Consider the following 25481-nt stretch of genomic DNA (forward strand, 5'->3'; position numbering starts at 1 on the left):
GTAATATTATTAGTAATACTACATGTAATATAAATATATAATTATATTATTAGTAGTATTATATTGCATATTTATTTATTTATTTATTTATCATGTCATCAGCAACCATTGTATTGCAATTCTAACAGAGCAAAACAAACACACAGATTAAAAAGAAAAAGGGGGAAAAAACCACACAGATTTTGCAAATTTGGTAGTTGGTTAAATGTCCTTTGACCAGTATCTGGCCACTTGGAGTGCCTCTGGGGTTGCCGCAAGAAGGTCCTCCATTGTGCATGTGGCAGGGCTCAGGGTGCATTGCAGCAGGTGGTCAGTGGTTTGTTCTTCTCCACACTCACATGTCGTGGATTCCACTTTGTAGCCCCATTTCTTAAGATTGGCTCTGCATCTCGTGGTGCCAGAGCGCAGTCTGTTCAGCGCCTTCCAAGTCGCCCAGTCTTCTGAGTGCCCAGGAGGGAGTCTCTCATCTGGTATCACCCAGATGCATTACATCGTATTATAAATATATGTATATACAATATATTACATTACATTATATTATATATACATATATATGTACAGGTGTACATATGTCGAAAGATAATATTTATGTGTACATTATACAGATAATTAATTCAACTGAAAATAATATTTTGATGTTTCACCTTCCTTCTGGGAGGTTTCTTTCATGTCCCCACATGGGGAGCTGGAGCTGACAGAGGGAGCTCATCCACGTTCTCCCCTGGGCAAACTTGGGCCTTCCAGGTGTTTTGGACTTCATATTCAAACCTCCAACCTATTTATGCAATATTTATGCAACTGAAGAGAATACATATACATATATATATGCAGAAGTTGTACATATGTTGAAAGAGAGTATGTATGTGCGTATCATATATAGAGAGAATTCAATCGAAAAGTATATTGAGAAATTATTTTTCCGTGTCAGGAGCGACTTGAGAAACTGCAAGTCGCTTCTGGTATGAGAGAATTGGCCGTCTGCAAGGATGTTGCCCAGGGGGCGCCTGGATGATTTGATGTTTCACCTGCCTTCTGGGAGGCTTCTTTCATGTCCCCACATGGGGAGCTGGAGCTGACAGCGGGAGCTCATCCACGTTCTCCCCAGATTCGAACCTCCAACCTATCAGTCTTCAATCCTGCCGGGACGAGGGTTTAACCCACCACTGCGCCGCCGGGGGCTCCTTGAGAGAATGTATGCAATACAATATACACTGAAAGATAATTTATGCAATATTTATGTATACGTAAAAACAAGGACAACTTCCGCAGCTCCTGAAGCGACAACGTGGCCTCCTCGAAGGAGGGAAGGCCGAAGGAGGAAGACCACAGACAGAGAAACTCCCGCCTTTGGAAATGAAGCCGGAGATAGATAGATAGAGAAGAGCGCAATTCGCTTCCCAGGGGGCGGGCAGGAGCCTTTGTCCTTCCATTGGCTAGCAATACCACGGCCTTTGACCAATAGCCAATAGACGCTCGAGGGAGACACCAACTGGTTGGTCATCGAGTGCGCGCGATCAGTCCAAGTTGGGATCGTTCTGCTAACTGCCCTTTGCTCCGCGTTTGGCCGTGTCTTCGGCGGACACGCGAGGACACCCCCGGAGCGAGTTGATTGGCCCGCGGTCGACGCCTACCTCGACCGCGGGCCAATCAGCTCTCTCCGGAGATGTCGTCATGTGACGGGCTGAGAACAAGCGCGCGCCCTTTACTACGCTTCTTCCCTCAGAAGCGCCTCCGTCTTCGTCTACTCTAGACGGGTCTGTTTTGACAGCGGTTGGAGGGCTCTTTAGTCACCTCAGCCAATAGCTGTCGGGTGAGTTGGAGGGCGCGGATTGGCTCGTCTGTGAAGCATTATGCCACGCAGTAACCAATAGCAGCCTTGAAATTTGCATATATTCTCTGTCTTTTGTTTTGACAGATGAGTTTGAAAGTGGAGGAAGATGGCAGTTGCTGTCTCGTTTATACGTTTCTGCGGTTATACATTGCTAAAGCTGTTTAAAGAATGGCATAAATAAATACATTTATTGCCTTCAAACCTTGCAGACTTAGGGTCTTTTCACACAGTCATATAATCCGGAATTTTAAGGTAGAAAACCCCCACAATATCTGCTTTGAACTGAGTTATCTGAGCCCACATTGCCATATATTCCAGTTCAGAGGAGAAAATGTGTGATTTTATTCAGCTGTGTAGAAGAAGGGGCCTTGGAGTCATTGACATATGCAGGAGACAACCTGCACTGTAGAATTAATGCAGTCTGATCCCACTTTAACTGCTACGGCTCAATGCTATGGAATGATAGCACATATAATAGGATGGGGTGACTGGTTGAAGGTGGAGTAATTGTACTAGTTATTCATGCAGCCACCCTCACTTCATTTGTGTTATTTAACTGCATGCTTCATTTAACTGTATGCACATTTTCCCTCTGAAGGAAGTAGAGGAGGACCAAATGAAGATGGCACAAGTGAACAAAGGATGGGAGACCAATGAGAAAACTGGATGTATATTGAAAGAGAACATTGCATCAGCCAGGTTTGTAGCTTCCCCGGACGTGAGAAATGGACTGTTCAATGATTGTACAAATGCTGAGTGTTTGATCTACGATCTATGATTTACTTTGGATGTGAATCCTATTGGAACTCAGTGGAATTTTGTCTAAGTGAAAGTGTGTTGGTATTGTAGTTTATTCATTTATTTATGACATTTATATGCTGCCCTTCTCACCCCGAAGGAGGCTCAGAGCAGCTTACAAGATATATATACATACAATATATTATATTATTAGCATAGTACAATATCAGTATTAAATATTACTATATTGTACTATACCAGGGGTCAGCAAACTATTAGTAATATTACATGTAATATAAATATATAATTATAATATCATATTAGTAGTAGTATTATATTGCATTACATTATAATATAAATATTATATGTATATACAATATATTGTATTATATTATATTATATTATATTATATTATTAGAATAGCACAGGAGATAAGGTGGAACTGTCTTCTGCCCCCCCCCCCCACTCTGGCCCAGAGTGTCAGTTGGTGCTGGGGGGAGGGGTCCCAAACTGATGACATATGCAGGAGACAAGATGGAACTGTCCCCTGGCCCCTCTCTCTTCACTCTGGCCCAGAGCGGCAGTTGCTGCTGGCGGTTCAGCCTTTGCTTGTGCCTGCACCTGATCTCTCTGGGGATTCTGGGCCTGTTAGTGGGGATCATGGGTCTACATGTCAGCAGGAAAGCCAGCAAGAGATTTTGAGCCCTGAAAATGAGCCGTCTATGTCTGAAGGCCACATTCCTGAAAGGCAGTACACTAGGGAAGTAAGGTCAGCAGCAGATCTGAGCTCAGAGAATGAAAATGATAGTCCAGGTGGACAGATTTACGTTCCATTAAGATAGAGCTTCTCAGGAGAATTTACGAATTTAAGTCAAAACGCTTATTAGCCAAGAACTCCCAGGTGAGAAGGCATTATTTTCTCTCTATATTAGCAAGCCCAGCAGATGAGTCTGTTGAACCAGGCAACGTTGGCGTTTGAGTATAGAACTATTGTCAAGTCAAGGGATTTCTAGTTCCATGTTTCCTTTTGTTCATGTCTCATGATTCCAAGCTATAGGGCTTGGCTGAGGGTAAAGTTCTTAATATAACCTTATCAGTAAATTAGGGCTGGGCATTCATGAACAGGAACCAATCATCATTCAAATGCACACTGGAACAGATAGGTTTTCAAATCCCTGTGGAAGTTGTGTAGAGAAGCTCTTTTTATAACCAAGTTATCACAGTCTGAGTGAACAATTTTCTTGTACATGCATATTTTCCTGTTGAAATAATTCTTCCATTTTGCTTCTTGCAGAAAAATATATGCGGATTACAATGCAACTACTCCTCTGGCCCCCGAAGTGATTCAGACAGTCACAGAAGCTATGCATGAAGCTTGGGGCAATCCTAGCAGCTCTTACACAGAAGGTGAGAGTCTGGTTGGATAGAAGTGTTCTGTGAGAGAGTTTCCTTGGGATATAATTGCATCTGCTGTCGAAACACATTCCTGATTTTGAGTAGTTTGCTGGCAGTGGACGTCAGGCTGAATATATAGTCAATGAGTAGTGCCTGTATAGTAGATGAGGGGTGAGTTATGTAAGAGCAGATACGTATGTTTTCTTGAATAAATATGTAGTGAAAGAAACAGGATTTTTTTTTAAAGCAGTAGATTTGTGGGAAAGTTTTTCTAGGTCTTTGTCCGCCCTAGTTTCCATTGCATCTATGAATGCCCTGCATTGTATAAGACTGCATCATCTACTATGGGGCAACTTTTTCCATTCATGATCCCTTTTGACCTGTGAAATTTTTATGCAACTCCAGGTATATAGTAGGTATATAAAATAGGTATCAAATCAAACATTTACTGATAATAACTCAGCATTTGCAAGGCTTGCTAAGCAGACTGATTTTCTGTGGGTTGGTGTAGGTTTTTCAGGCTGTATGGCCATGTTTTAGAAGCATTCTTCTAGAATATGGCCATATAGCCCGAAAAACCTACAACAACCCAGTGATTCCGGCTATGAAAGCCTTTGACAATAGACTGATTTTCCTTTTTATGAAGTACAGCTGAAGCATTTGTTGTAGAATCTATTGCTATCAGATTTGTGTAAATGGCTGACATTCAGAAATCTGTTGCCAAATGTTTCATAACCCCAACATTGAGCTAAGGGGACCTCGTTTAAGGCCAAGCCCTACAGTTTAAGAAGCTGTAATCTAGTGCAGGTCATCCAAACTCTGGAGTTCTCATGATGCCTTTGGAATTTTTAGAAAATGTATGCATCAAATTGCTGCCAAATGTAAGCCGTCCTGAGTCCCCCTTCCGGTGTTGAGAAGGACGGGGTAGAAATACTGGAAATAAAATAAATATCCATGCCATCAAGAAATAGCTGCCGTGGGAGACAGGCCGATTCATAAAATTTCTGCTTTGGTGAGTTTAAAAAACAGCATTGAAAAACAAACTGGTGAGACTCGAAGCCAAGAACCTGAACACAAGATAGAGTTGGGATTTGAGTCTATAAACATATGCTGAATATTTATAATTCTGATTCCTCGCCCCCACCTCCAGCCCACAAGCACCCACACAACCCTTTTCTTATTTTTCTCCTTTCTCCAACCTTGTTTTCTTCTTTCTAATTTCATGTTGTCCTACACACTCCCCTCACTAGCTCTTGTCCTCCCTACGACTTCTGCTCTGTGTGGGTTATCCAGACTCATATTTGCTCTCATTCTTTCCTTTCCCATTTTGATTAGACCACCTTCAGTCTACTTTGACATATTTTTGGCTTCCTGGGCTATTTTTGCCCTTATGTGAAATAGGAAGAGATCCATAAGTGAAGGAGGGGGTAATATGAGGGCAGTTTTAAAAAAAATCTTTTGTATGTGTGTGTGATGGTCTCTTTGGAAACAATTTGATCTCCTAATTCTCAACAGTGATGTTAAGTGTTAGTATTGTTAAATTTGTTTTCTTGTTTGTATTGTATCTTGTTGTTCTATATTGACTGGTTGTGTTATTTATTTGGTTGTCCTACTCTATGTAATTTATTATATTGTATTTTATTGTCTTATTTATGTTGTGAGCCACCCTGAGTCCCTTCAGAAGATGGGGTGGGATATAAAGAAAGATTATTATTATTATTATTATTATTATTATTATTATTATTATTGTTATTATTATTTTAATGTCACAAAAACACGGTATGACACAGCAAACGTATCACAAAATCACAAGTTGAACACTTCCCAAGTGTTTAGGCTGTGTGATGTATTTTGAATGATGGGTTCAGAACTAAGTAAGGTGGCCTTACTTTGCAACTGATAGATCATGATTTTGTCAATGTGTATTGTTTGCTGGCTGAGATTTTTTGGCATGGCCCCCAGTGTGCCGATTACCACTGGGATCACCTGCATTGGTTTATGCCAGAGCCTTTGCAGTTTGATTTTGAGATCCTGATAATGACTGAGTTTTTCCTGTTGTTTTTCGTGAATTAGGCTGTCACCTGGTATGGCGACATCAATAATCCAAACTTTTTTCTTATCCACAATATTGATGTCTGGTGTATTGTGTTCCAAAACTCTTGTCAGTCTGGATAATAATAATAATAATAATAATAATAATAATAGAGGTGCAACCCCATAGTCTAAAAGGTATGCATGTGGTCTCCCAACTACAAGATATTGCCTATCTTTTAATAAGAGAAAGGTGGAAACAAATACTTAATTGGGGGAAGCGTTGGCTGAGTCCAGCAAAGCATGTATTCTGTATCCAGTATAACACCCGTCTTGAAAAGGCTATTCCTCCTTTTAAGAAACTGCATGGTTGTTTTGGACATTTTATCAAGTCTATCTGGTGTTCTTTGGTATCACAGGACAAAGGGCTAAAGAGATCATAAATGAAGCTCGTGAAAGCCTGGCTAAAATGGTTGGAGGTCAGCCTCAGGACATCATCTTCACTTCTGGAGGGACTGAGGTGAGATTCAATGCTGCTAATGCAATTTGTTTTGTTCTTACTAGAAGAGAGCAGTCCATGACAAACTTTGCTGGCTTTCTGTCAATGTTTTCTGACCTGATGGGCATTTTGTTGCAGTGACCTCTCTCCTCCTTTTCTGGTGCAAGGGAAGTGTCAGCAAATACCAGTCAGTCAGATCACAAGAAAGTCTTCTGAAGAATTGATTTACCTTTTATTTAAAACAACCAGTAAAGCAGTTTTTGCAATTCCATGATCTCACACCAATGTAATAGTTTTGAATCCTCTGTCTTTGCTCTCAGTGAGCAAAGTGCATTACAGTTAGAGTATCTATTGTAATTAATGATAATAATGGGAACGGCAATCTCTTCTTTTTCTGCAGGCAAACAATTTGGTGATCCATACTGCTGTAATGGATTTTAAGGAAAACAACAAACAAAGGCTTGTTGGACCAGGCAAAAGTCCAGAGAAGACCTCAGGGACACGTCCACATTTGATTACATCTTGCATTGAACATGACTCAGTCCGTCTCCCTATTGAACACTTAGTGAAGGAACATGAGGCTGGTGAGCACTGGTCCTCAAGGGAAGACTCAGAGAAATGTCCTACTTCTATTCCCCTACTTACTTTCTAAGTAGCAAACACAGATTTTTCTTTGTTGGCATACTGGATTGTTGTTTATGGGCTACATCCTCTGAATAGCAATTGCCTAAAGTTGCCTTGCAATATTTTAATTAAGATGTCCATGGTCATGAGCTTTAATTCCAGCTGCTTCCTTGGTCCCTCCTTTCTCACCTTTCCAGAAGGCATAAATACAGTAGTCAGCACCAGCATTCATTATCTGGATCATGTGGGCATATGGGCCCATCTCAGCCTTAGGAGAAATGCCTGCTTTCATTCAAACAATTCCAGGTTTGATCTCTGGTATTACCAGTTGTTCAGGGTTATAGCAATGGGAAATTCAGAGGAATACACTCAGGCTTTAGCAAAATAAATGACAATAAGCAGCACCAATTTTTTCATCCCTTCCTTTTTGGTCTCACTTTTTTTTTTGAAGTGCCCAGCTGATTTCCAGATAAATTAGTTTTGAGCAGGTCCCTTTACCTTAATCCAAACATGGAACATTTCCTTTTTTGGGCTACAGTAAGTTGTATCCCCCAAATTAACTTGGGGTTCTGCCCTTTTAAAATGCTATTTCTAATCCAAATTCCCAAAAGTTCCCTCATGACAGCTGTGTCTTGCAGGGCTAAAGCAACTCTGTTTTCTAGCAATGGGGCTGTGCTTTTATGGCATTCTTTGAATCTGTTTCCAAGAATACAGTAGTTTTTGATGAATGTATTTAGCTATTGGATTAACTACAAGTAATACTTTTTTCCTTTTTACATTCTGATTTGCAGAAGCCACTTTTGTCCCAGTGTGTAAAGCAACTGCTCAGGTGGAAGTGGATGATGTAGTTGCTGCTATTCGTCCAACTACTTGTCTGGTTTCCATAATGCTGGCCAATAATGAGACTGGGGTTATCATGGTGAGTTTGTGTCACAAGTTCTTAATTTCTTGTGTGTCTAATGTAAAAGTTAAAATGCATCCTTTGTGGGGATTTCCCCAAAGAATAATGAGACGTAATGTTCACTTCCCTCCAAATTTCTCACTCCAACAGTTTTAACTATAGTGTCTTTATAGTTTATGCATGTATTTCCATTTCATTCTATAAAATACTTGTTCTGAGCTCACCTTGATTCTTTCTTAATTAAGGCTATTTGCTTTCAGTGATACCAGAAGGCTTTTCTGAAAACCGCTTCCTCCTCCTCCATCACTTATATCTTCATAGTCTTTTCCTGTTACATATTTTGCTCTTTTATGTGCTACACAGTCACTGTTAGTTTTAATTAAGTATTAGATTATTAGTCCTTTACACACCAGAAGCATCTTGCAGTTTCTCAAGTTGCTCCTGATAGAAAAAAGTCCTTTAAATGTTTAAAGTGTTAAAGGTGTAAATAAAATAAACAGAAACAAGGCTTCAAAATACAAAGTAGTAATAAAAATACAGAGAAAGAATAAAATCAAAATAGTTTAAGTATTATTTGAAAAGCAGACAAAAGTTATAAGAGATTTATTTGGCTGAAGACAAGAGAAACTCTCACTATTTACCCCTAATCATGCCCTTATAGTTAGGTGGGTTTAGCATTGTATGTACAGTTCTGAAGAGGGTAAGTTTAGATAGTATCTTCCCCTTTGCATTTAGAGCCTCCCTCGCCCTGCCTCTTTAAGGATTTTCTGAGGGGTACAGCCTCAGTCCTGACTCTTCTGGCTTCATGAGGTGACAGTGTGTTCTGTTAGTGTGGTACTGGAAGGTAAAGAGTGAGAAGGACTGAAAGAAACATAAAATAGTATGTCAGGTCGGAGCTATATAGTATAGTAAAGCAATAAGTCACGTTGGAGCTATATAGTAAAGTAAAGCAATGAGTCACTTCAGAGCTACAGTAGGTTCTTAACTGTTTGATTAAAAAGTCCCAGAGCAGTTGAGAACTTACTAAGAAAACCATGTAATATCTGTAAAAATTACAAATAAGTGCCTTCCATTTAAACCATTCCACTGAGAGCTATGGTCCCTGGAAACTGGAAGAGAACGTTCCAGTATTCTGATAGAGATGGTGCCTCTTGACCTCTGTTAGTTAATCTTCCTTTTTTTCAGCCTGTTTCTGAACTCAGCCAGCAGATTCAAGCCATCAATCAGAAGAGAATGGCATCTGGTCTGCCCCGGATCTTGGTCCATACAGATGCAGCACAGATGATTGGGAAGGGTCTGGTGGACGTACAGGATCTGGGAGTGGATTACCTCACAATTGTAGGGCACAAGGTATGACTCTTCTCTCTGTGGTTCTTGTACTCTATAAGGAATGTCAGTGGATGTAGGTAACCTGTATCTGCAGTCATCCCAAGTCCTACTGAATAATAATAAATAATAATAACTTTATTTTTATTCCCCGCCTCCATCTCCACGAAGGGACTCGGGGCAGATTACAAAGGGACATGCCCAACAAAACACGTTAAAATAAGCATAAAAAAAACAAGCAATATCAAAATCAATAAACATAAAATCAGCTAACATTATAAAAACGATTAAAAGCTATCATGGCTAGCAAATAAAGTTCTGGGTTTGGTTCATAATTACTAAGTGCAACGAATCCTAAGAAGAGCCAGGGAAAGTGCGACAATTGGAGGGCTGAGCTAGGAGGCAAATGTCCTTAGGCTATTAGAGTGTTAGAAGTGCCAGAAAGGGACCGTGTAAAGTGCAGGAGATGGAAAGGTTGGGAAATTCTGTGGTGAACTGCCAAATAAGGAGCTCTTAATAATTCGCAGGCGTATAAGGCAATCTGAGATTTGCGGCAACAGGATTTTGAAGAAATCGGTTTGAGAAAAATAATTTCTGAATTTTGGGGATTTTGAGTAGTGATAAGTTCCCTCATATTTTTCATTTTATATTCAAATATATGTTTCATATTCTTTCTTTGTTGGAACACATGCATTTTTTGAAAAGTGCCCTTTTTTATCCTTTTGAAGTGACTCTTCCTCAATGAAAACAGGTCCTTCAACAATAGACTGTGTTGCTTCCTGACTTAGACAATCTAGTTCTTAACTGCCACCACTTCAGCTTGATGGTACTTGATGGTACATCATCTACTCGAGCTTAAAATCACATAGCTTTTTCAAAATATGATATTCAGTTAAAAAATTACCTAATTTAATAAGTTGTGCAAAAGGGTTTCCACATTAGGCCAGATGCTCAAATGTCAGAAAATGGCAATGCCTTTTATATTAACTCTGTTCTTAACAGCAGTATCTTGATATGCATCTCAGTGACGTTGAGGATGTAGAAATGTGGCCATATCCTCAACTGCTTGGCAGTGCTTCACCTTTACCATACATATAATATAGCTGCAAAGGTATATAAAAGGAATTGAGTTTAGTTAGCCTTTATTTTCATCTTAGATATCTTGGAGTACTGAAACTCACACATCTGATGCAAATTAACACTTACTCTCGACAGCTTCAAAGTTCCCGAGTTACAAACATACGACTACTAGTTACAAACAGGAATGAGACTGAAGTGAGAGGAAATCTACCCCTAGGAAGAGAAATTCACTTCTGGAAGAGTTATCATGGGGAAAAAGGTGTCTCCATTGACACTTTATCACTAATCCTTGTTTCCACTAGCCAAAATTTTCAAAATCCAATTGTCAGAGAGACAGACAATTAGGTGAAATTTTCTGACCAGGGACACAGACAGCAAAACAAACACCACAGGGATGTTGATTCTCCCCTATGCTATCAAAAACTAAAAAGAAATTGGCTGGAGTTACACTTAGAAATATCTTACATGCACATTCAACTTAAAAACAAACCTATCATGTTTGAAACCCAGGAACTGCCTGTACCTACACTTTTGGGTTGAGCGTGACTGCAAGGATTTCTCCACTAGATGGCAATGTAGGAGCAATGCTGAGAAAAATTGTCAGCTTTTCCACATGGTTTGCTTAGCACAGGGAAGTCTCTTAGGCCCCTTCCATAGAGCTTGAATAAAATCCTGCATTATCTGCTTTGAACTGGAATATATGACAGTGTGGACTCTGACATACCAGTTCAAAGTAGATATTGTGGGATTTTCTGCCTTGATATTCTGGGTTGTATGGTAGTTAGCCTCAGAAGAAGGCCTGGACAAACACACACTGAACAGATATTGCTGTGAAACTGCATAAGTCAAAAATGACTTGAAGGCACAGAATGACCAAACAAAGAGGACATGGCCTATCCTTTCTTTCTATTTACAGCCTAGTGATTGAGATGATTGAGTATTTTTTTCTTTGCCCTCAAGAAGGAGATCAGTTTTAAAACAAATGAAGACTTGGCTTCTATCCTGTTCCATTATAGTAGTCAACTACAACTTCCCATTATTTTTTGACAGCAGCCACTTAAAGATTGAAGTTAATCTCCAGACATGATTTAAGAACTGAAGCATCTGGAAGCACATCCACAATGTGGTTTTAAACACACAAATGCTTTTCAAATAGAAAATTTACTGTCAAAGGTCTGTCTTTTGCTATGTGTGAAGTAGCTCTAGTAATGTATGGCCTGACGATGGACCCCTAATCTCTGCCTACTTACTATTATACCTTCCTTCAGTGGTTCTCAACCTTTGGTCCTCCAAGTGTGTTGGACTTAAATTAGCAGAAATCCCAGCCAACTGCCAACTGTTTGGAATGGTGGGAACTGAAGTCCAAAACACCTGGAAGATCAAAGGTTGAGACCACTGAAAAAGGACCAGATACCTTCTGATTTTGGAAAATAAACAGGATAATACTTGGATGGGAGACTGCTAATGAATATCAGGTGCGGTAGGCTATAATTCAGGGGATGGAACTTGCAAAACCACCTCTGCATACTCCTTGCCTCAGTAAACACCATGGAATCCACAAAGTTGGCATAAATCAACAGGCACCCTGAAGGCACACACACCCCTGAAGCACTATTCAATTATTCTGTTTATTCAATTATTCTGTTTGGTTGAGGAGCCTTAATTTCTTGTTGGATTCATCTCCACCAAATTATGCAACACCAAATTAAAATAAGAGTCAGCAAAGAGACCTTGGAAGCCACCTAGCTTTCTTCTGTGCTTAGTGCTGATGCTGTGTTGTCTCATGCAACCACAGTCTCTAACAAGCCTTGACTTAAATGCTTCAATTGACAGAAAGTCCACTAATGCCAGTGATAGTCTGTTCCATTTTCAAACAGCTCTTAGCATTAGATGATTATCCATAATATTTAGATAAAATCCATGTTACTGCAATTTCCAGCTGTTACTTAAACTGGCCACTTTACCTTTTGATTTTTCATTACAGTTTTATGCCCCCCGTATTGGAGCACTTTATGTCCGAGGTCCTGGTGTCACTACTCCTCTCCATCCCATGCTCTTTGGAGGCGGGCAGGAACGGAACTTCCGCCCAGGGTAAGACAGCTGAGAGCACCACTTAAAGAGAAAGACATGCATATCTTGTTTAAAAAAAATGCGGTGCAGGCAAGCTTTTCCAAAAGACAATGCTGAAAAGAGAAAAGTGATATTATTCTGAAGATTTTTTCCTGTAAGTCTCAACTTGTACAGTATTTAAACTCAGAGAAAAAATTAGAAAATACATAGAAATTTACTGCTGGAAAATATAAGTTTCCAAGTCATCACATCCAGAAAATAGTACATAATTATTCAATAGCAGATGGAGAGAAAATAATTGTTTCAAGACACTGTCTTCCTTCTTTTTGTTAGTGGTCATAATCTTTGCTTAAGAAGATCATACTTTTCCCACAGAGAGTAACTCTAACATAGTAGGTCTGATCATTCATTCCTCCATCTGCATTGCTAGTTATCAAAGAGCAGTGCTTATGGAGCTTTTGTTGTGGTGTAGGAATAAAGCTCGGCAATTCTCTATTCTAGGACTGAGAACACACCAATGATTGCTGGCCTTGGCAAGGTAAGCACAATGCCATCTTATTGTACAGTGTGCTTGATTTAATGCATTCTTTAAATACAAATAATTTAAGGGCTTTGCCAAAAAGGAAAAAAATCTTATAGAATCATAGAGTTGGAAGAGACCTCATGGGCCATCCAGTCCAACCCCCTGCCAAGAAGCAGGAAAATTGCATTCAAAGCACCCCTGGCAGATGGCCATCCAGCCTCTGTTTAAAAGCTTCCAAAGAAGGAGCATCCACCACACTCCGGGGCAGAGAGTTCCACTGCTGAATAGCTCTCACAGTCAGGAAGTTCTTCCTAATGTTCAGATGGAATCTCCTTTCTTGTAGTTTGAAGCCATTGTTCCGCATCCTAGTCTCCAGGGCAGCAGAAAACAACCTTGCTCCCTCCTCCCTATGACTTCCTCTCACGTATTTTTACATGGCTATTATATCTCCTCTCAGCCTTCTCTTCTTCAGGCTAAACATGCCCAGCTCCTTAAGCCGCTTCTCATAGGGCTTGTTCTCCAGACCCTTGATCATTTTAGTCACCCTCCTTTGGACACATTCTTCTGGAAGTGTTGAGATTTTCCAGTTCTGTGTTTTGCACATTTCCCTGTTTGTATTCAAACTCTTTCTTCATTCTTCCCTTCTTTGTGGTCTTCCTCTCCTTTCCTTTCTACTGATCATTTGTCACATCTAGACTCAGACAATTTTTCACAAACTTATTTTCAGGAATTTACACAGAGCCTTCTTTATTATTATCCAGGAGTTATAACAATATTAAGCCAATTAGGGGAATATTCTTCTGTGAAATTGTGCCCTGTAGACTTTCCCTTGCAAATCTTCCACATGACAAAAGAAACACCTTCTTAGGAGCCAAAAAGGCAACCATTGCATTTCCATTCTGATTCAACTGACAAGCTAACTCATCTTCTCGACACCAGGCCTTATTTCTTGATTTATTGTCATCTAAATAGACTGGAACATTCATTATTTTCCTCATGGTATTTTTTCATGACTATGCTTATATCTAATGGTCAAATGTGAAGCTCTTATTGTCATTTTTTCAGGCAGCAAAAATAGTGAACAAGTACTGTGAAGTTTATGAAGCTCACATGAGGAAAGTTCGAGACTACCTGGAGGAGAGGCTTGAAGTAAGTTACTCACCTGTCTGTCTTCTAAATGGATCTGCAACCTAAGCATGAAGAGGGGAAATTGTTTCAGGAGTGTCTCTTTAAGACATGTGCTGTAGTCAGAAAGGAAGGAAGGGATGGCTTCAATTGAGATTCACAGGTGGGCACAGGTAAACTGAGAAGGCCTTCCAGATGTTTTGATCTACACAGTGGTTCTCAGCCTGTGGGTCCCCAGGTGTTTTGGCCTACAACTTCGAGAAATCTCAGCCAGTTTACCAACTGTTAGGATTTCTGGGAGTTGAAGGCCAAAACATCTGGGGAGTCACAGGTTGAGAACTGCTGACCTACAGCTTCCATCAACCTTACCTAGCACGATCAGTAATAAGGGATTGTGAGAGTTATACATCTTGTATATCTGAAGAGCCACAGCTTCTGCACCCTTGTTTAAGGCAGTCATCTTACACCTGCCGGGAAGGTTTCAAATATTCCAAACTTTGTTCCCAACCCTGTAATCTTTATATCCATACTTTTTCATACAATTGTAAGATGTTTCCTTCAAACTGACTTCATTCCTATAATTGTTAGGCCTGGAGTGGATAGGTGAAGTAGGGGACATGAGCTGATGTTTCTTGATATTTACTTTTGTATTCTAGGCTGAATTTGAAGAAGAAGGTATCAATTTTAACTGTCGCCTAAAAGGCTCTAAACGACTGTGCAACACCAGCAATTTTTCAATAATGGGCTCAGGACTGCAAGGTAATTTATGTGGGTCTAAACTTGTATCATTCCACTTGGCAAACAGGGGGAACATGTGACCTTCCAGGTATTGATGGATTCTAATTCCCCTCACCCCAGACACTGGCACAGAATCACGAACATCTGGATGGCAATAGGCCCACTGTGAAAAACCCTTATCTTTAGCAGCCAGAATGTGGGCCTAGTGAGGCCTAGCAGCCTAAATAGTTAGAAGGTGGGCTTAGCAAAGCCCCATTTCAGATTAGGGAAACAGGGAGACGCCATCTTAGGTCAGGTTTTCTTAAAGGGGGCGTGTCCTAGTCCAGTAAGCAAAGAGTAGATGGCCAGGATTGGTTAAGAATAAGGGGCGGAGCCTAACATTCCAATAGAGGAAAAAAGTGTCCTTTTTGAAATTCGAGGCTTGAGTTTGGCAGTTGGAATTTGTCCGTTGGGAGTTAGGTAGTCAGTTGGTATAACGGTTGGTTGGTGTTAGATAGGAGAGCTGGGTTAATCTTTTATGGTATTCAAGAGCTATCAAAATAGATAGCAAGAATAGAGATAGTGGGAACAGGACCTTGTTTGTGGTCTGTTTTCTGTCCCTGAGGAAGGCTAGGCCAAATGCTATTGGCTAGGTTCCAGAAAGGGGGAATTTTGTTTGAAATTATTATCAGCGATTAATTTCCTGATATAATCTCCTGTTTTGTTAACATCAAGATTTGAACCCAGAACTCATCTAAGAATTGTACATCAAACATAACCAGAAGCTTATGTACCAGTAACTTATGGAAACCGCTACGCATTTGTACCAGAAGAAGTTTAAGCCTGTTAAATAAACGTTTTATTATTGTTAACACCTTATAACAGCCTTAGTGTGAACATCGTTGGGATTTAAACCTTCTGAAGAAAATAAACACTATTGTAACACAAAAGGGTGTTACTAAGTATCCTCTCCACACGTATAACTCAGCCTGAATACTAAGAAAAGGTGGCAGCATACCCCAATTAAAGAAACAGTTACAAAACCTCTCAGTTCAGACGTCCTCCAAATATAGCTATACACAGTTATATCTTTCCCTGTCTGATAAATTAAAATTATTTAAATTCTTTCTCTACTACTCGACCTTCCTTCCTGTCCTTATACCCATCCATCTCGCTATAGGTCCATTGTCAGTTTGTGTTAAGGGATTTTACCCATGGTCCACTTGGTGACCAATACAAAACAATTTGCTGCATTGTTCTTTCGGTTTCTATTTCCGCCTGCCCTGAAAGAGGCACATTTGTTACGTGTTTTTAATGAAAATATATGACTATATAGCCGCATCTGAAAAGTTTGGAATGATGTAAGAAACAAAGAAAGCAAGTTTCATTCATTCACCTTTTAAAACCCAGGAATGTGTTACTAAGTTATTGTTGGGGGATTCTAATTGTGAAACACCATACCGACACTGTGTCTTAACACTTGACTTTAGCATTATAGATAGACCTTATCTTTGCAATCTGTTTATATTGTAATATGACAAATGTATATGTACTGTCGACATCCTTTGAATTCACCATTTGCCTTGTTGTTGCTGTTGGTTTTTATTAGTTTTATTGATAAAGTCAAAATATGGGTTGGTTATTGATTTTTTAAATATAAAAATGATATCTTGTGCATAGCTTAATGACAGAATGGAGGTTGAAAAGAGTTCGTGTGGGTTTTTCTATACTTTAGTCCTTATTGTTTTCATGAAACAAGCCTGTGCCTTGTCTTCTTTACAGGTCGACTGATACTGTCTCACTGTAAGACTTTGCTTGCCAGTGTTGGAGCTGCATGCCATTCCAAGAATGGGGACAAGTAAGGAATGCTGATACCGACTGGGGTATTCTGTGACACAGAAGGGGGTGGTTCTGTCTAATACAGAAGAGTGAAAGAGGAGGTTTGCAAATAATTGTGTTATGTGTTTTCAAGTTGTTTCAAAGTTATAATGCCCTAAGATGACTATTCTTTCTGGGGCTGAAAGTGTGTGATTTGCCCAGGTTCACCCTGCGTGTTTCATGGCTGAGCTGAGTCTTCAACAATAATTCCCATAATTCCCTAACACCGAGTCATGACAGTTAAAGTGGTGACCCACTATATTCTGCAGTGTAGAGGTACAGTAGAATTAATATAGTTTGTAGTGGTAATTTTCAAACCACTACTTATAAATGAGATATCTAATTTTCACCCTCACAGCCCCTACCTTCTTAATGACTAGTAATTATACACAACCAAATAAAAATAAAAATTAAGGCTGCAGTTCCAGCCCTTATATCTTTTCATACTGTTTCCAGCAAAACATTTATGAAACTCTCAGTGCCTCCCATTTCCAAACTGCTCTAGGAATAGACGGTTGGTCACATTAATATTATGACCCACAAATTATTATTATAACCTTGCTGTACATCTTGCACAGAACCTTAGCCTTATGAATGAGATTCCCTATCTTCAACCACCCTACTTAGGTATTGCAGATTCTAGGATAGGTAAAGGTAAAGGTAGTCCCCTGACATTAAGTCCAGTCATGTCTGACTCTGGGGTGTGGTGCTCATCTCCATTTCTAAGCCGAAGAGCCAGCGTTGTCCGTAGACACCTCCAAGGTCATGTGGCCGGCATGACTGCATGGAGCGCCGTTACCTTCCCGCCGGAGCGGTACCTATTGATCTACTCACATTTGCATGTTTTCGAACTGCTAGGTTGGCAGAAGCTAGGGCTGACAGCGGAAGCTCACGCCGCTCCCCGGAATAGAACCTGCGACCTTTCGATCAACAAGCTCAGAAGCTCAGTGCTTTAACCCACTGCGCCACTGGGGGCTCCCCATTCTAGGATATGGCATCCTAAATTGAGTCTGCCTATGTAGAATGTAATCTTTCTCTTTTCCTAACGCATTCTAACTTACCAATCTTTATTATTTTTTCTTGAGATTCTTGTTTTCTCATGATATGGCCAGAGTCAGTGGCATCACTGGGGTTGTGGGGGGAGTAGGAACCGCACTGGAAGACACCATCAGAGGAGGTGACACTACAATTACTGTTTATTGAAATGTTTGTGCAGTGTTTCAGCAAACTATATACCATATATACTCAAGTATAAGCTAAGATTTTCAGCCCTTTTTAAAGACTGAAATAACCCCCTTTGGTTTTTACTTGAGCTTTCCTTTCTCTTCCCCCCTCTTGCGCGCCTTCTCTTTCCCCCTCTTGTGTGCGTCTTCCTTTCTCTTTCCCCCTCTCACGTGCAGTTTTTCTCTTCCCTCCTCTTGCACGCAACAGGAGAAGGAAGGAAGAAAAAGAGAGGGAGGAAGGGAGGTGGGAGAGGAGTTAGGGGAAAAGGAAAGATGGGAAAGAGTGACTGGAAGAGAAGGAAAGTAAGAAAGGAAAATAGAGGGAAAAGAAAGAACAGCTGGCTTGCTGTGCCAAGAAAGGTGCTTTCCTCTCCCCAGTCCTTCCCACTTCCTCTCTTCTCACCTATTGCTGTTGTTGTTACATTATTATTAGTTTACTCTATGTATTTGTATTATTATTACATTTATTGTTTTACTCTATTATTATTACATTTATTTTACTCTTATTTTTGTTATTATTACATTATTATTTTTGTTATTGTTACATTATTATTTTAATCTCTTTATTATTATTGGAAGTATACATAAGCACATTTACATTGAAGTTGGTTAGAATAATAATTTAATCAGAGTTTATTTATTTATTTATTTCAAGTACTTCTACCCCTCCCTTCTCAACCCCCTAGGGGGGACTCAGGGCGGCTTACAAAAAGGCACAAATTCGATGCCGAACATTCACAAAATACAATATACAATTTGCAATATAACAACAACACGTATAACTGATTAAAACAATCAAATTAATACACTAGCAGCAATAACAGCAATAACAAGCCAATCTTGTGGTCAACGTTCGCCAATTCACAAATCCGTAGTCCATCCAGTATTATCGTAACCTTTCCTATTCCAGTCATCATTTTCCTTTATCCATCTGCCAGCTTACCCAAAAGCCTGGTCACAAATCCAAGTTTTTAACTTCCTTCTGAAAGAGAGAAGGGATGTCTTGGACAGTCCTATCTTACAGTTTTATGTAAATATTCAAAAACATTTAACCTACTGATGCCTCAATTAATGTAATTTTATTGGTATCTATTTCTATTTTTATTTCTGAAATTTACAAGTAGCTGTTACATTTCCCATCCTCGGCTTATACTTGAATCATTAAGTTCTCCCTTTTTGTGTGTGATAATATTAGGTGCCTCAGCTTATATTTGGGGTGGCTTATACTCAAGTATATACGGTAGTTAGTAATAATAATAATCATCATCATCATAACAACAACAATAATAAAAACTTTATTTGTACCCCACTACCATCTCTCCAAGGGACTCGGTGCAACTTACATGAGGTCAAGCCCACAGCACATCAATAAACAAAGGCAATAACAAATAATCAATACAAACAGTTAAAATAAAATAAATAAAACTCAAAACAAAAAAATACACAATAAGTAATAAACAATAACAATAATAACATACACCATTTAAAAACCTATGGCTGGGCCAAATGTAATAATTAAAATTTAAAATGCTGGACATGAACAAGGAGGTAAACTAGGATAGGGTTTTCAACAGTTTTGCATAAGCCCAGCTTATATGTACCATATCAATATGCCTGCAAGACTAAAACTCTGTGTTAATTTACTTGTTGAACCTTCTAATGTGCTGATCAGATCTGTCAGATGACTGATCTTGGTCCTTCACAAATGAGCTGCCCTAGCTCAAGCAGGAATGTGTGCTCTCTTTTCCCTCACTCTGGATTGCCACTGGCCCTTTAAGAGCAGGATGTGTGGAAAGAGAAAGAGCAGCACCTGTTTCCTTAGATGAAAAAAGAAGCGTTCACATGGGTGGCTAGTTGGAGGAGGCTGCTGAGAGAGTGATCCTTTTGTGAACCATTGCCAGCTGCTCAGGAGCTGAGCCCACTCCGGAAGCTGGCCAGTCTTCTTTAATTTCACGAGGTGATGAGTGTCTTTGTATCCTAACGGAGAACTTTAATCTTCTGTTGCTGAGTATTACTTGCATACTCTTTTAGGTCTTACTAATGATGTGAACTAGGTGATCTGCAAAGTACTTGGGATTAGGACATCAGAAAGTGGTTATTTTCTTGGCTCTGAATAAAGAGGATAGTGGAGTGTGATGGATCAAATGTCTGAACAGCAACTTGCTCCCCTGCTGTTGTGTGCTGCATATTTAGATACCGGAGAGTGCAGTGGAAACATAAGCACCTTGCATTGTATATCTTTATTTTGAAAATCTTCCCAGAATGCTCAGAGGTTCGGTATGATGTCTGATCATTTCTGAAAGCATATTGATGTGATGAGCTTGTGTCCAGACTACTCAAACACATTGGGGCTAAATCTTTGGGGAGGATGGAATTGGATTCTAGGCTTCTCCATGCAAATCTGCTCCCCTGAAAATATGGATTATTTTATTATCCTTTTCCATGTGCATGCACATACGATCACATTTTGGAAGCAAATGTCTACCCAGATCACTCAAGTCACTGAGTCATTCCCCCTCTATCCACACTTCTTTCAAGCAGCTCAAAACAGCATCCCTTTATATGCTCACAGCAAAGTATCATATTACCACTTGTGAGGAAAGTTAAGTTGGGATCATTGAGTGAGGATGTAGAAATCACACATTCAAAGTTTTGATTCTTATCTCATTCTTCCACTCCATCTTTTCATAAAATACACATTTTCACACATTATATCCCAATTTATGCCATTTTATTCATATATTGGATCATTTCAGAATGTTGTCTATATCACAATTTTTGGAAAAATGAGGAAGAATAATTCTATACCAATGCACTAGACGAGGCAGAATGAATTGAGAGAAGTCACCAAAAGTATACAAAATCCTTGGACATCCCTTAAAGCTGTGTTTCTCAACCTGGGGGTTAGGACTCCTGGGGGGATTGTGAGGAGGTGTCAGAGGGGTCGCCAAAGACCATCAGAAAACACAGGGTTTTTTTCTGTTTGTCATGGGAGTTCTGTGTGGGAAGTTTGGTTCAATTCTGTCGTTGGTAGGGTTCAGAATGCTTTTTGATTGTAAGTGAACTATAAATCCCAAACAACTACAGCTCCCAAATGGCAAGATCTGTTTTCCCCAAACTCCACCAGTGTTCACATTTGGGCACATTGAGTATTTGTGCCAAGTTTGGTCCAGATCCATCATTGTTTGAGTCCATATAGGTGAACTACAACTGTTCCAAGCAGAATTGGATGCAGTCTTTTCCTAGAGAAATGTATTGTGAATATGCACTACAGAGGCACATTTGTTCAGAGCTTGGTAGTTTGTGTTGTGGCATGAACTGTAGGAATAGATCTCACTACCAATGAAAACGTTTTGCAGGTGAAAAATTTACTATTGTGTTTGTTCCTCAGGCCATCCTCTATCCTGCTCAGCTGTGGCATTCCTTACGATGTGGCCCAGAATGCCTTGCGCCTCAGTGTGGGCCGCAACACAAGCAGGGAAGATGTGGACCTCATTGTAGAAGACTTGAAACAGGCTGTGACCCAGCTACAAGGAGAAGGTTGCTAGAATTAGGAGATTGCTTCCACAGACCTCATTTCTAATTGCTGTATCACCCCTTAGGTTTGGGAGAATGAGAACAATTTACACCTCTATTTGTTTTTGGCTGCTAAGTTCTTGCTGAATTGCTACTCAATTCTTGTAAATTGGGATTTCTCCAGTCCATAGCCACCGGGTCATTCTTCTCTGGTTTTGGCTGCAGCATCTGTTTTGTAAAATAATAGCTCACTGAGTGCAGTGACTGTATGAAGGAGAATCTATGTTTCTAAGAAGGGATTGGGATGACAGATTCAAGATGAATGTTTATTTCAGTGGTTGAGGCCTTTTAGGTGGGATTGAATGATTGCACATAGGAATAAATAGATGACTCTCAGCAATTGGTATTTCCCATACTACTTGTGCCAGCTCCCATTTTATGTCCTCTCTCCTCCCAAAGACTACATGGATTCTAAACACCTCAGCACTGAGAAATAGCCAAACACTAGATTTTAAAATGCAGAGGAAACCAGAATCAGGCTTCTGGTTACTCTAGGAATTGTATAGGATCTATTCTCAGCTCATTTTGTATGAGGAAACTCTGCTTTTATCTAGAACAATATATGATTCTACTCCAAAGGTGATCGTACATATCCATAGTGCCTCTCCTCCTTCTGTCTGTGAATACACATATACGCACACAATTCATAGATAGGACTTTTCCCAGTTACTTGGATAGGTTATCCCAGATGGTTTGAACTGTTCATTTTTAATACTTCTAATGTTTAATCCTTCTGTCATGTTTATATGTGCTAGTGCTCAATTCACACATTGTTGTGGTTTTTATTGTTAGCTGTTTAGAGTCTGCTTTGGCAGAGAAAAGCAGGGTATTATTATTGATAGATTGAAGGGTTCAAAATACTAAAATATGTCAAGCATTTCTGAAAGCTAAAGATTCTTGCTAGACACAATATTTCACAGCATCTGGAGCCAAATGCTTCAGAGTTTTTGTCATAATTGTAGGAAGAAATCTTTTTGAATTAGACAACTTCTTTTTTGTGTGCTTCTGGCAACTCAACTAACCACATGCTACTGGAGCAGTGTTTGTTTGTATCACTGAATAAGAAGATCAAAAGGAGCCCTGTGAATCATGCCATAGGAAAATTTCAAATATGCACTTTTTGAGAATGGCCAGTTTGCACTAATGAAAAGAAAATGACTGGAGAAGACTGTCATGTATGTATGTATACAATAGGAATGTGCTAATTAACCCCCCTCCCTTTAAATGTTGGGTGTTGTGATGGAATGGGCTCACAGCTGACAAGCTTGGAAATGTAAAGAGATCATGTTTTAATGGTGAATGTTCTGTCTGGAAGCACTTTTCTTTTGGATTGTTAATATTTCAGTTTACAAAATTCTACAACAAAAATGCACTCTATTAAAAATAAATTGAATAATTTATTTGTCAATGTGATTTTTTAAAAATCTTGCTATTGTAGAGAGTGAATTCATTCACATAAATGCATTGATAGCATGGAAAAGAGACAGCCACCTAGTGTATCTGCATTTACAGTAGATGTACAGTTAGTGCTAATTTGAGGTCATGGACCTTTGAGGATATCTACTCATTATATATCTCCTTTGGCAGCTGGTTTTGCTCATTCCTTTTGAAGAACCTGCAGAGCTGATAAAACTCAAAATGCCCCCCCCCCCCAATTCATTGGGGGGCATGTAGCCACATATTTTGCTCTCTGGGCTGTTTTAGGAGAGCCCCCCCCCTTTTTTTTCAGAAGAAGTCTGACCTTGGACTCATTCCAGTAAGGGATGAAATAGGTAAAGCTTGCAAGAACCTTGACATTTCGGCTCCATAACAAGCCTCTTTGTAAATGCACATTGAAACACAAGGGTTTGCCTTTATTGAAAGGCTTACAGCAGTCAGAAGTACTTTGATGTTAGAAGTCATTGAAATCCCTGCTTGCTTTGTTCTCCCAAACATTAAGTTCTTCAAAACTCCTTATTCTGTCTACCAGAAAACGTATGGCTCTTAAATGTTCCTTATTTTAAAACACATATGCGCAAAAGAGAGGGAGATCTTATTCACCCTTTATCACCAAAAACATTCTACATGCACAGCTATTTCAAACATGGATGTAGTTTAGCTGGACAAAAAAAGACAGCAACCCTAACTCAGCACCACAAACATGATGACCAAGACTTATACAATCTAAGCCTGGGAGTGCAGATCTAAGGGTGCATCTGTGCTGTGGAATTAATGAAGTTTAATTCCACTTTAGCTGCTATGGTTCAATGCTAAAGAATCATGACAGTTGTGGTCTTAACAAGATCTATTGTGGCCCATGAAGACCTTCACTGTTTATCCCTAGTTAAGCCCCTTTTAGTTAGAGGGATTAATATTTTACACTTCTGGGGGGTTAGACAGTCTCTTTGCATTTGAAGCTTCCATTGTCCTGCCCCTTTAAGAATCTCCTCAGGGGCGGAGCCTTGGGAAAGGCACTTCTGATTCTTGGAAGAGTTAGCCTGGACTGGAAGGTGAAGAGGGGAAGGCCATAAAATCTACAAAATAGTACATCTAGTTGGAGCTGTATTCAAGTCCAGTCAGAGATAAATATTGAGACTATCTTAGAGACAGTTGAACACCATACAAGAAAGAGAGAATAAGAAGAAATAAAGATTCAAGAGCCTCAGTTTGGCCAGAACTGTGTCTATCAAAGACTTTGTAGTGAGGCTCAGGAGGAGAGAAAGTCTAAAATTCTTGTCAGTTAATAAATTCTTGTTTGATTCAACTATATAGTCTGATCTGTTCCCTGCACAGCCAGTTCACCTTCCAAGTAGTTAAGATAGTGTCGGGGCAGAACAAGGTCTTTATCTTTCTCTGCCAGAGAGTGCTGATGCCATATCAAATTACAAACCCCAGGATTCCATAGCATTGACTCCTGGCAGTTGTGATGGTGTTAAACTACATTAATTCCACAGTGTAGGTTTACCTTTAGTCTTCCACAATTTTTCTCTCTTTTTTTTTATTTTAAAAAAATCAAGTTCTTTCTGATGCTTTTATATCCAATTGTGTGTTTTATAAATTTCAAGGGGAAAAAAAAATCCAAATTCCTATCCATCCCATTCCTAATATGGCAACGATCTGTAGAACTAACTCCGTTATTCCCAAAGATGTTTAATTCATCAGTGGTATTTATTGTATAGGAATTATTGTTTGAAATGATAATCAATTATATGTTATAGACATGTACATCATGATTCAAGACGAAATGTTAGGGCTTTTCGAATGGCAGCTATAGTAGTTATGAGTATGAATGTTGCTTTTAAAATATGGGTAAAATAACAGGTTGTTGCTCAGAATAGAAGATAATAACATACATCATAAAGGTGTTGTACCTGCAATTCATATTTTACAAATTAGAGCATAAGGACTGCTTTACAATTGCATTACTAGCAATTTAGGACTGCATGCTACACATGGAAGAAGCGCTAATAAAATCCATGATTCTTATCAGTTACTTTTAGCTGTTACTTCCATGTGCCCCTTCTTTAAGCCCCCGTGCTGAACATATGCTTCCTGCCGTACCTTACCAGGTAACCAGAGACACACACCATCTGCCTAGTACATAAAACAAGAGGCTCTGGGAAAGTAGGTCTTCCAGTAAAGACAACAGCAAGGCTTTCAGAGATGGGCGATCAGAGGGCTATTGTGGCTGCCAAGGAAGGAGACTTAAGTACTTTGGAGCGGCTACACGTAGACGGCATATTGGGTCGGAATATCACGGACTCCTTAGGGGCAGGCCTGGTTCATCATGCCTCACGAGCCGGCAGGCTCGAGTGCGTCAAGTTCTTGGTGCTGCAAGCAAAGCTTCCCGGGAATCAGAGAGCAAACAATGGTGCAACTCCGGCACATGACTCTGCAGCCATGGGGAACTTGGCTGAACTGCAGTGGCTGATCAAAGATGGAGGATACAGCAAGCAGGTAAGGTA

The 25481-nt window shown here is 39.7% G+C and overlaps 2 protein-coding genes across 3 annotated transcripts in view; both read left to right on the top strand.

Annotated features, from left to right (window-relative positions):
* Window positions 1-1610: 1610 nt before the first annotated feature.
* Window positions 1611-22931, top strand: SCLY (selenocysteine lyase). Of its 2 annotated transcripts, none has more exons than XM_060768095.2 (13): window positions 1611-1810; window positions 2430-2530; window positions 3864-3976; window positions 6415-6515; window positions 6895-7078; window positions 7910-8037; window positions 9205-9369; window positions 12410-12516; window positions 12997-13033; window positions 14084-14167; window positions 14800-14902; window positions 16643-16718; window positions 21353-22931. In XM_060768095.2, exons 2-13 carry the CDS (start codon window positions 2448-2450, stop codon window positions 21507-21509), a joined length of 1338 nt encoding a protein of 445 aa, XP_060624078.2. In that variant the 5' UTR covers window positions 1611-1810; window positions 2430-2447; the 3' UTR covers window positions 21510-22931. The 2 variants fall into 2 exon arrangements, with proteins under 2 accessions (XP_060624078.2, XP_060624079.2); XM_060768096.2 differs by lacking the exon at window positions 1611-1810 and adding an exon at window positions 1916-2083.
* A 2158-nt stretch (window positions 22932-25089) lies between these two features.
* ESPNL (espin like) overlaps window positions 25090-25481 on the top strand; it is a 31179-nt gene continuing 30787 nt past the window's right edge. The window contains exon 1 of the mRNA XM_060768094.2: window positions 25090-25473. Within this exon, the coding sequence (XP_060624077.2) occupies window positions 25180-25473 (294 nt within the window). The 5' untranslated portion in view covers window positions 25090-25179. The remainder of the gene's footprint in view (window positions 25474-25481) is intronic.

Source organism: Anolis sagrei, chromosome 3, assembly GCF_037176765.1.
Source record: "Anolis sagrei isolate rAnoSag1 chromosome 3, rAnoSag1.mat, whole genome shotgun sequence".
Lineage (NCBI taxonomy): Eukaryota > Metazoa > Chordata > Lepidosauria > Squamata > Dactyloidae > Anolis > Anolis sagrei.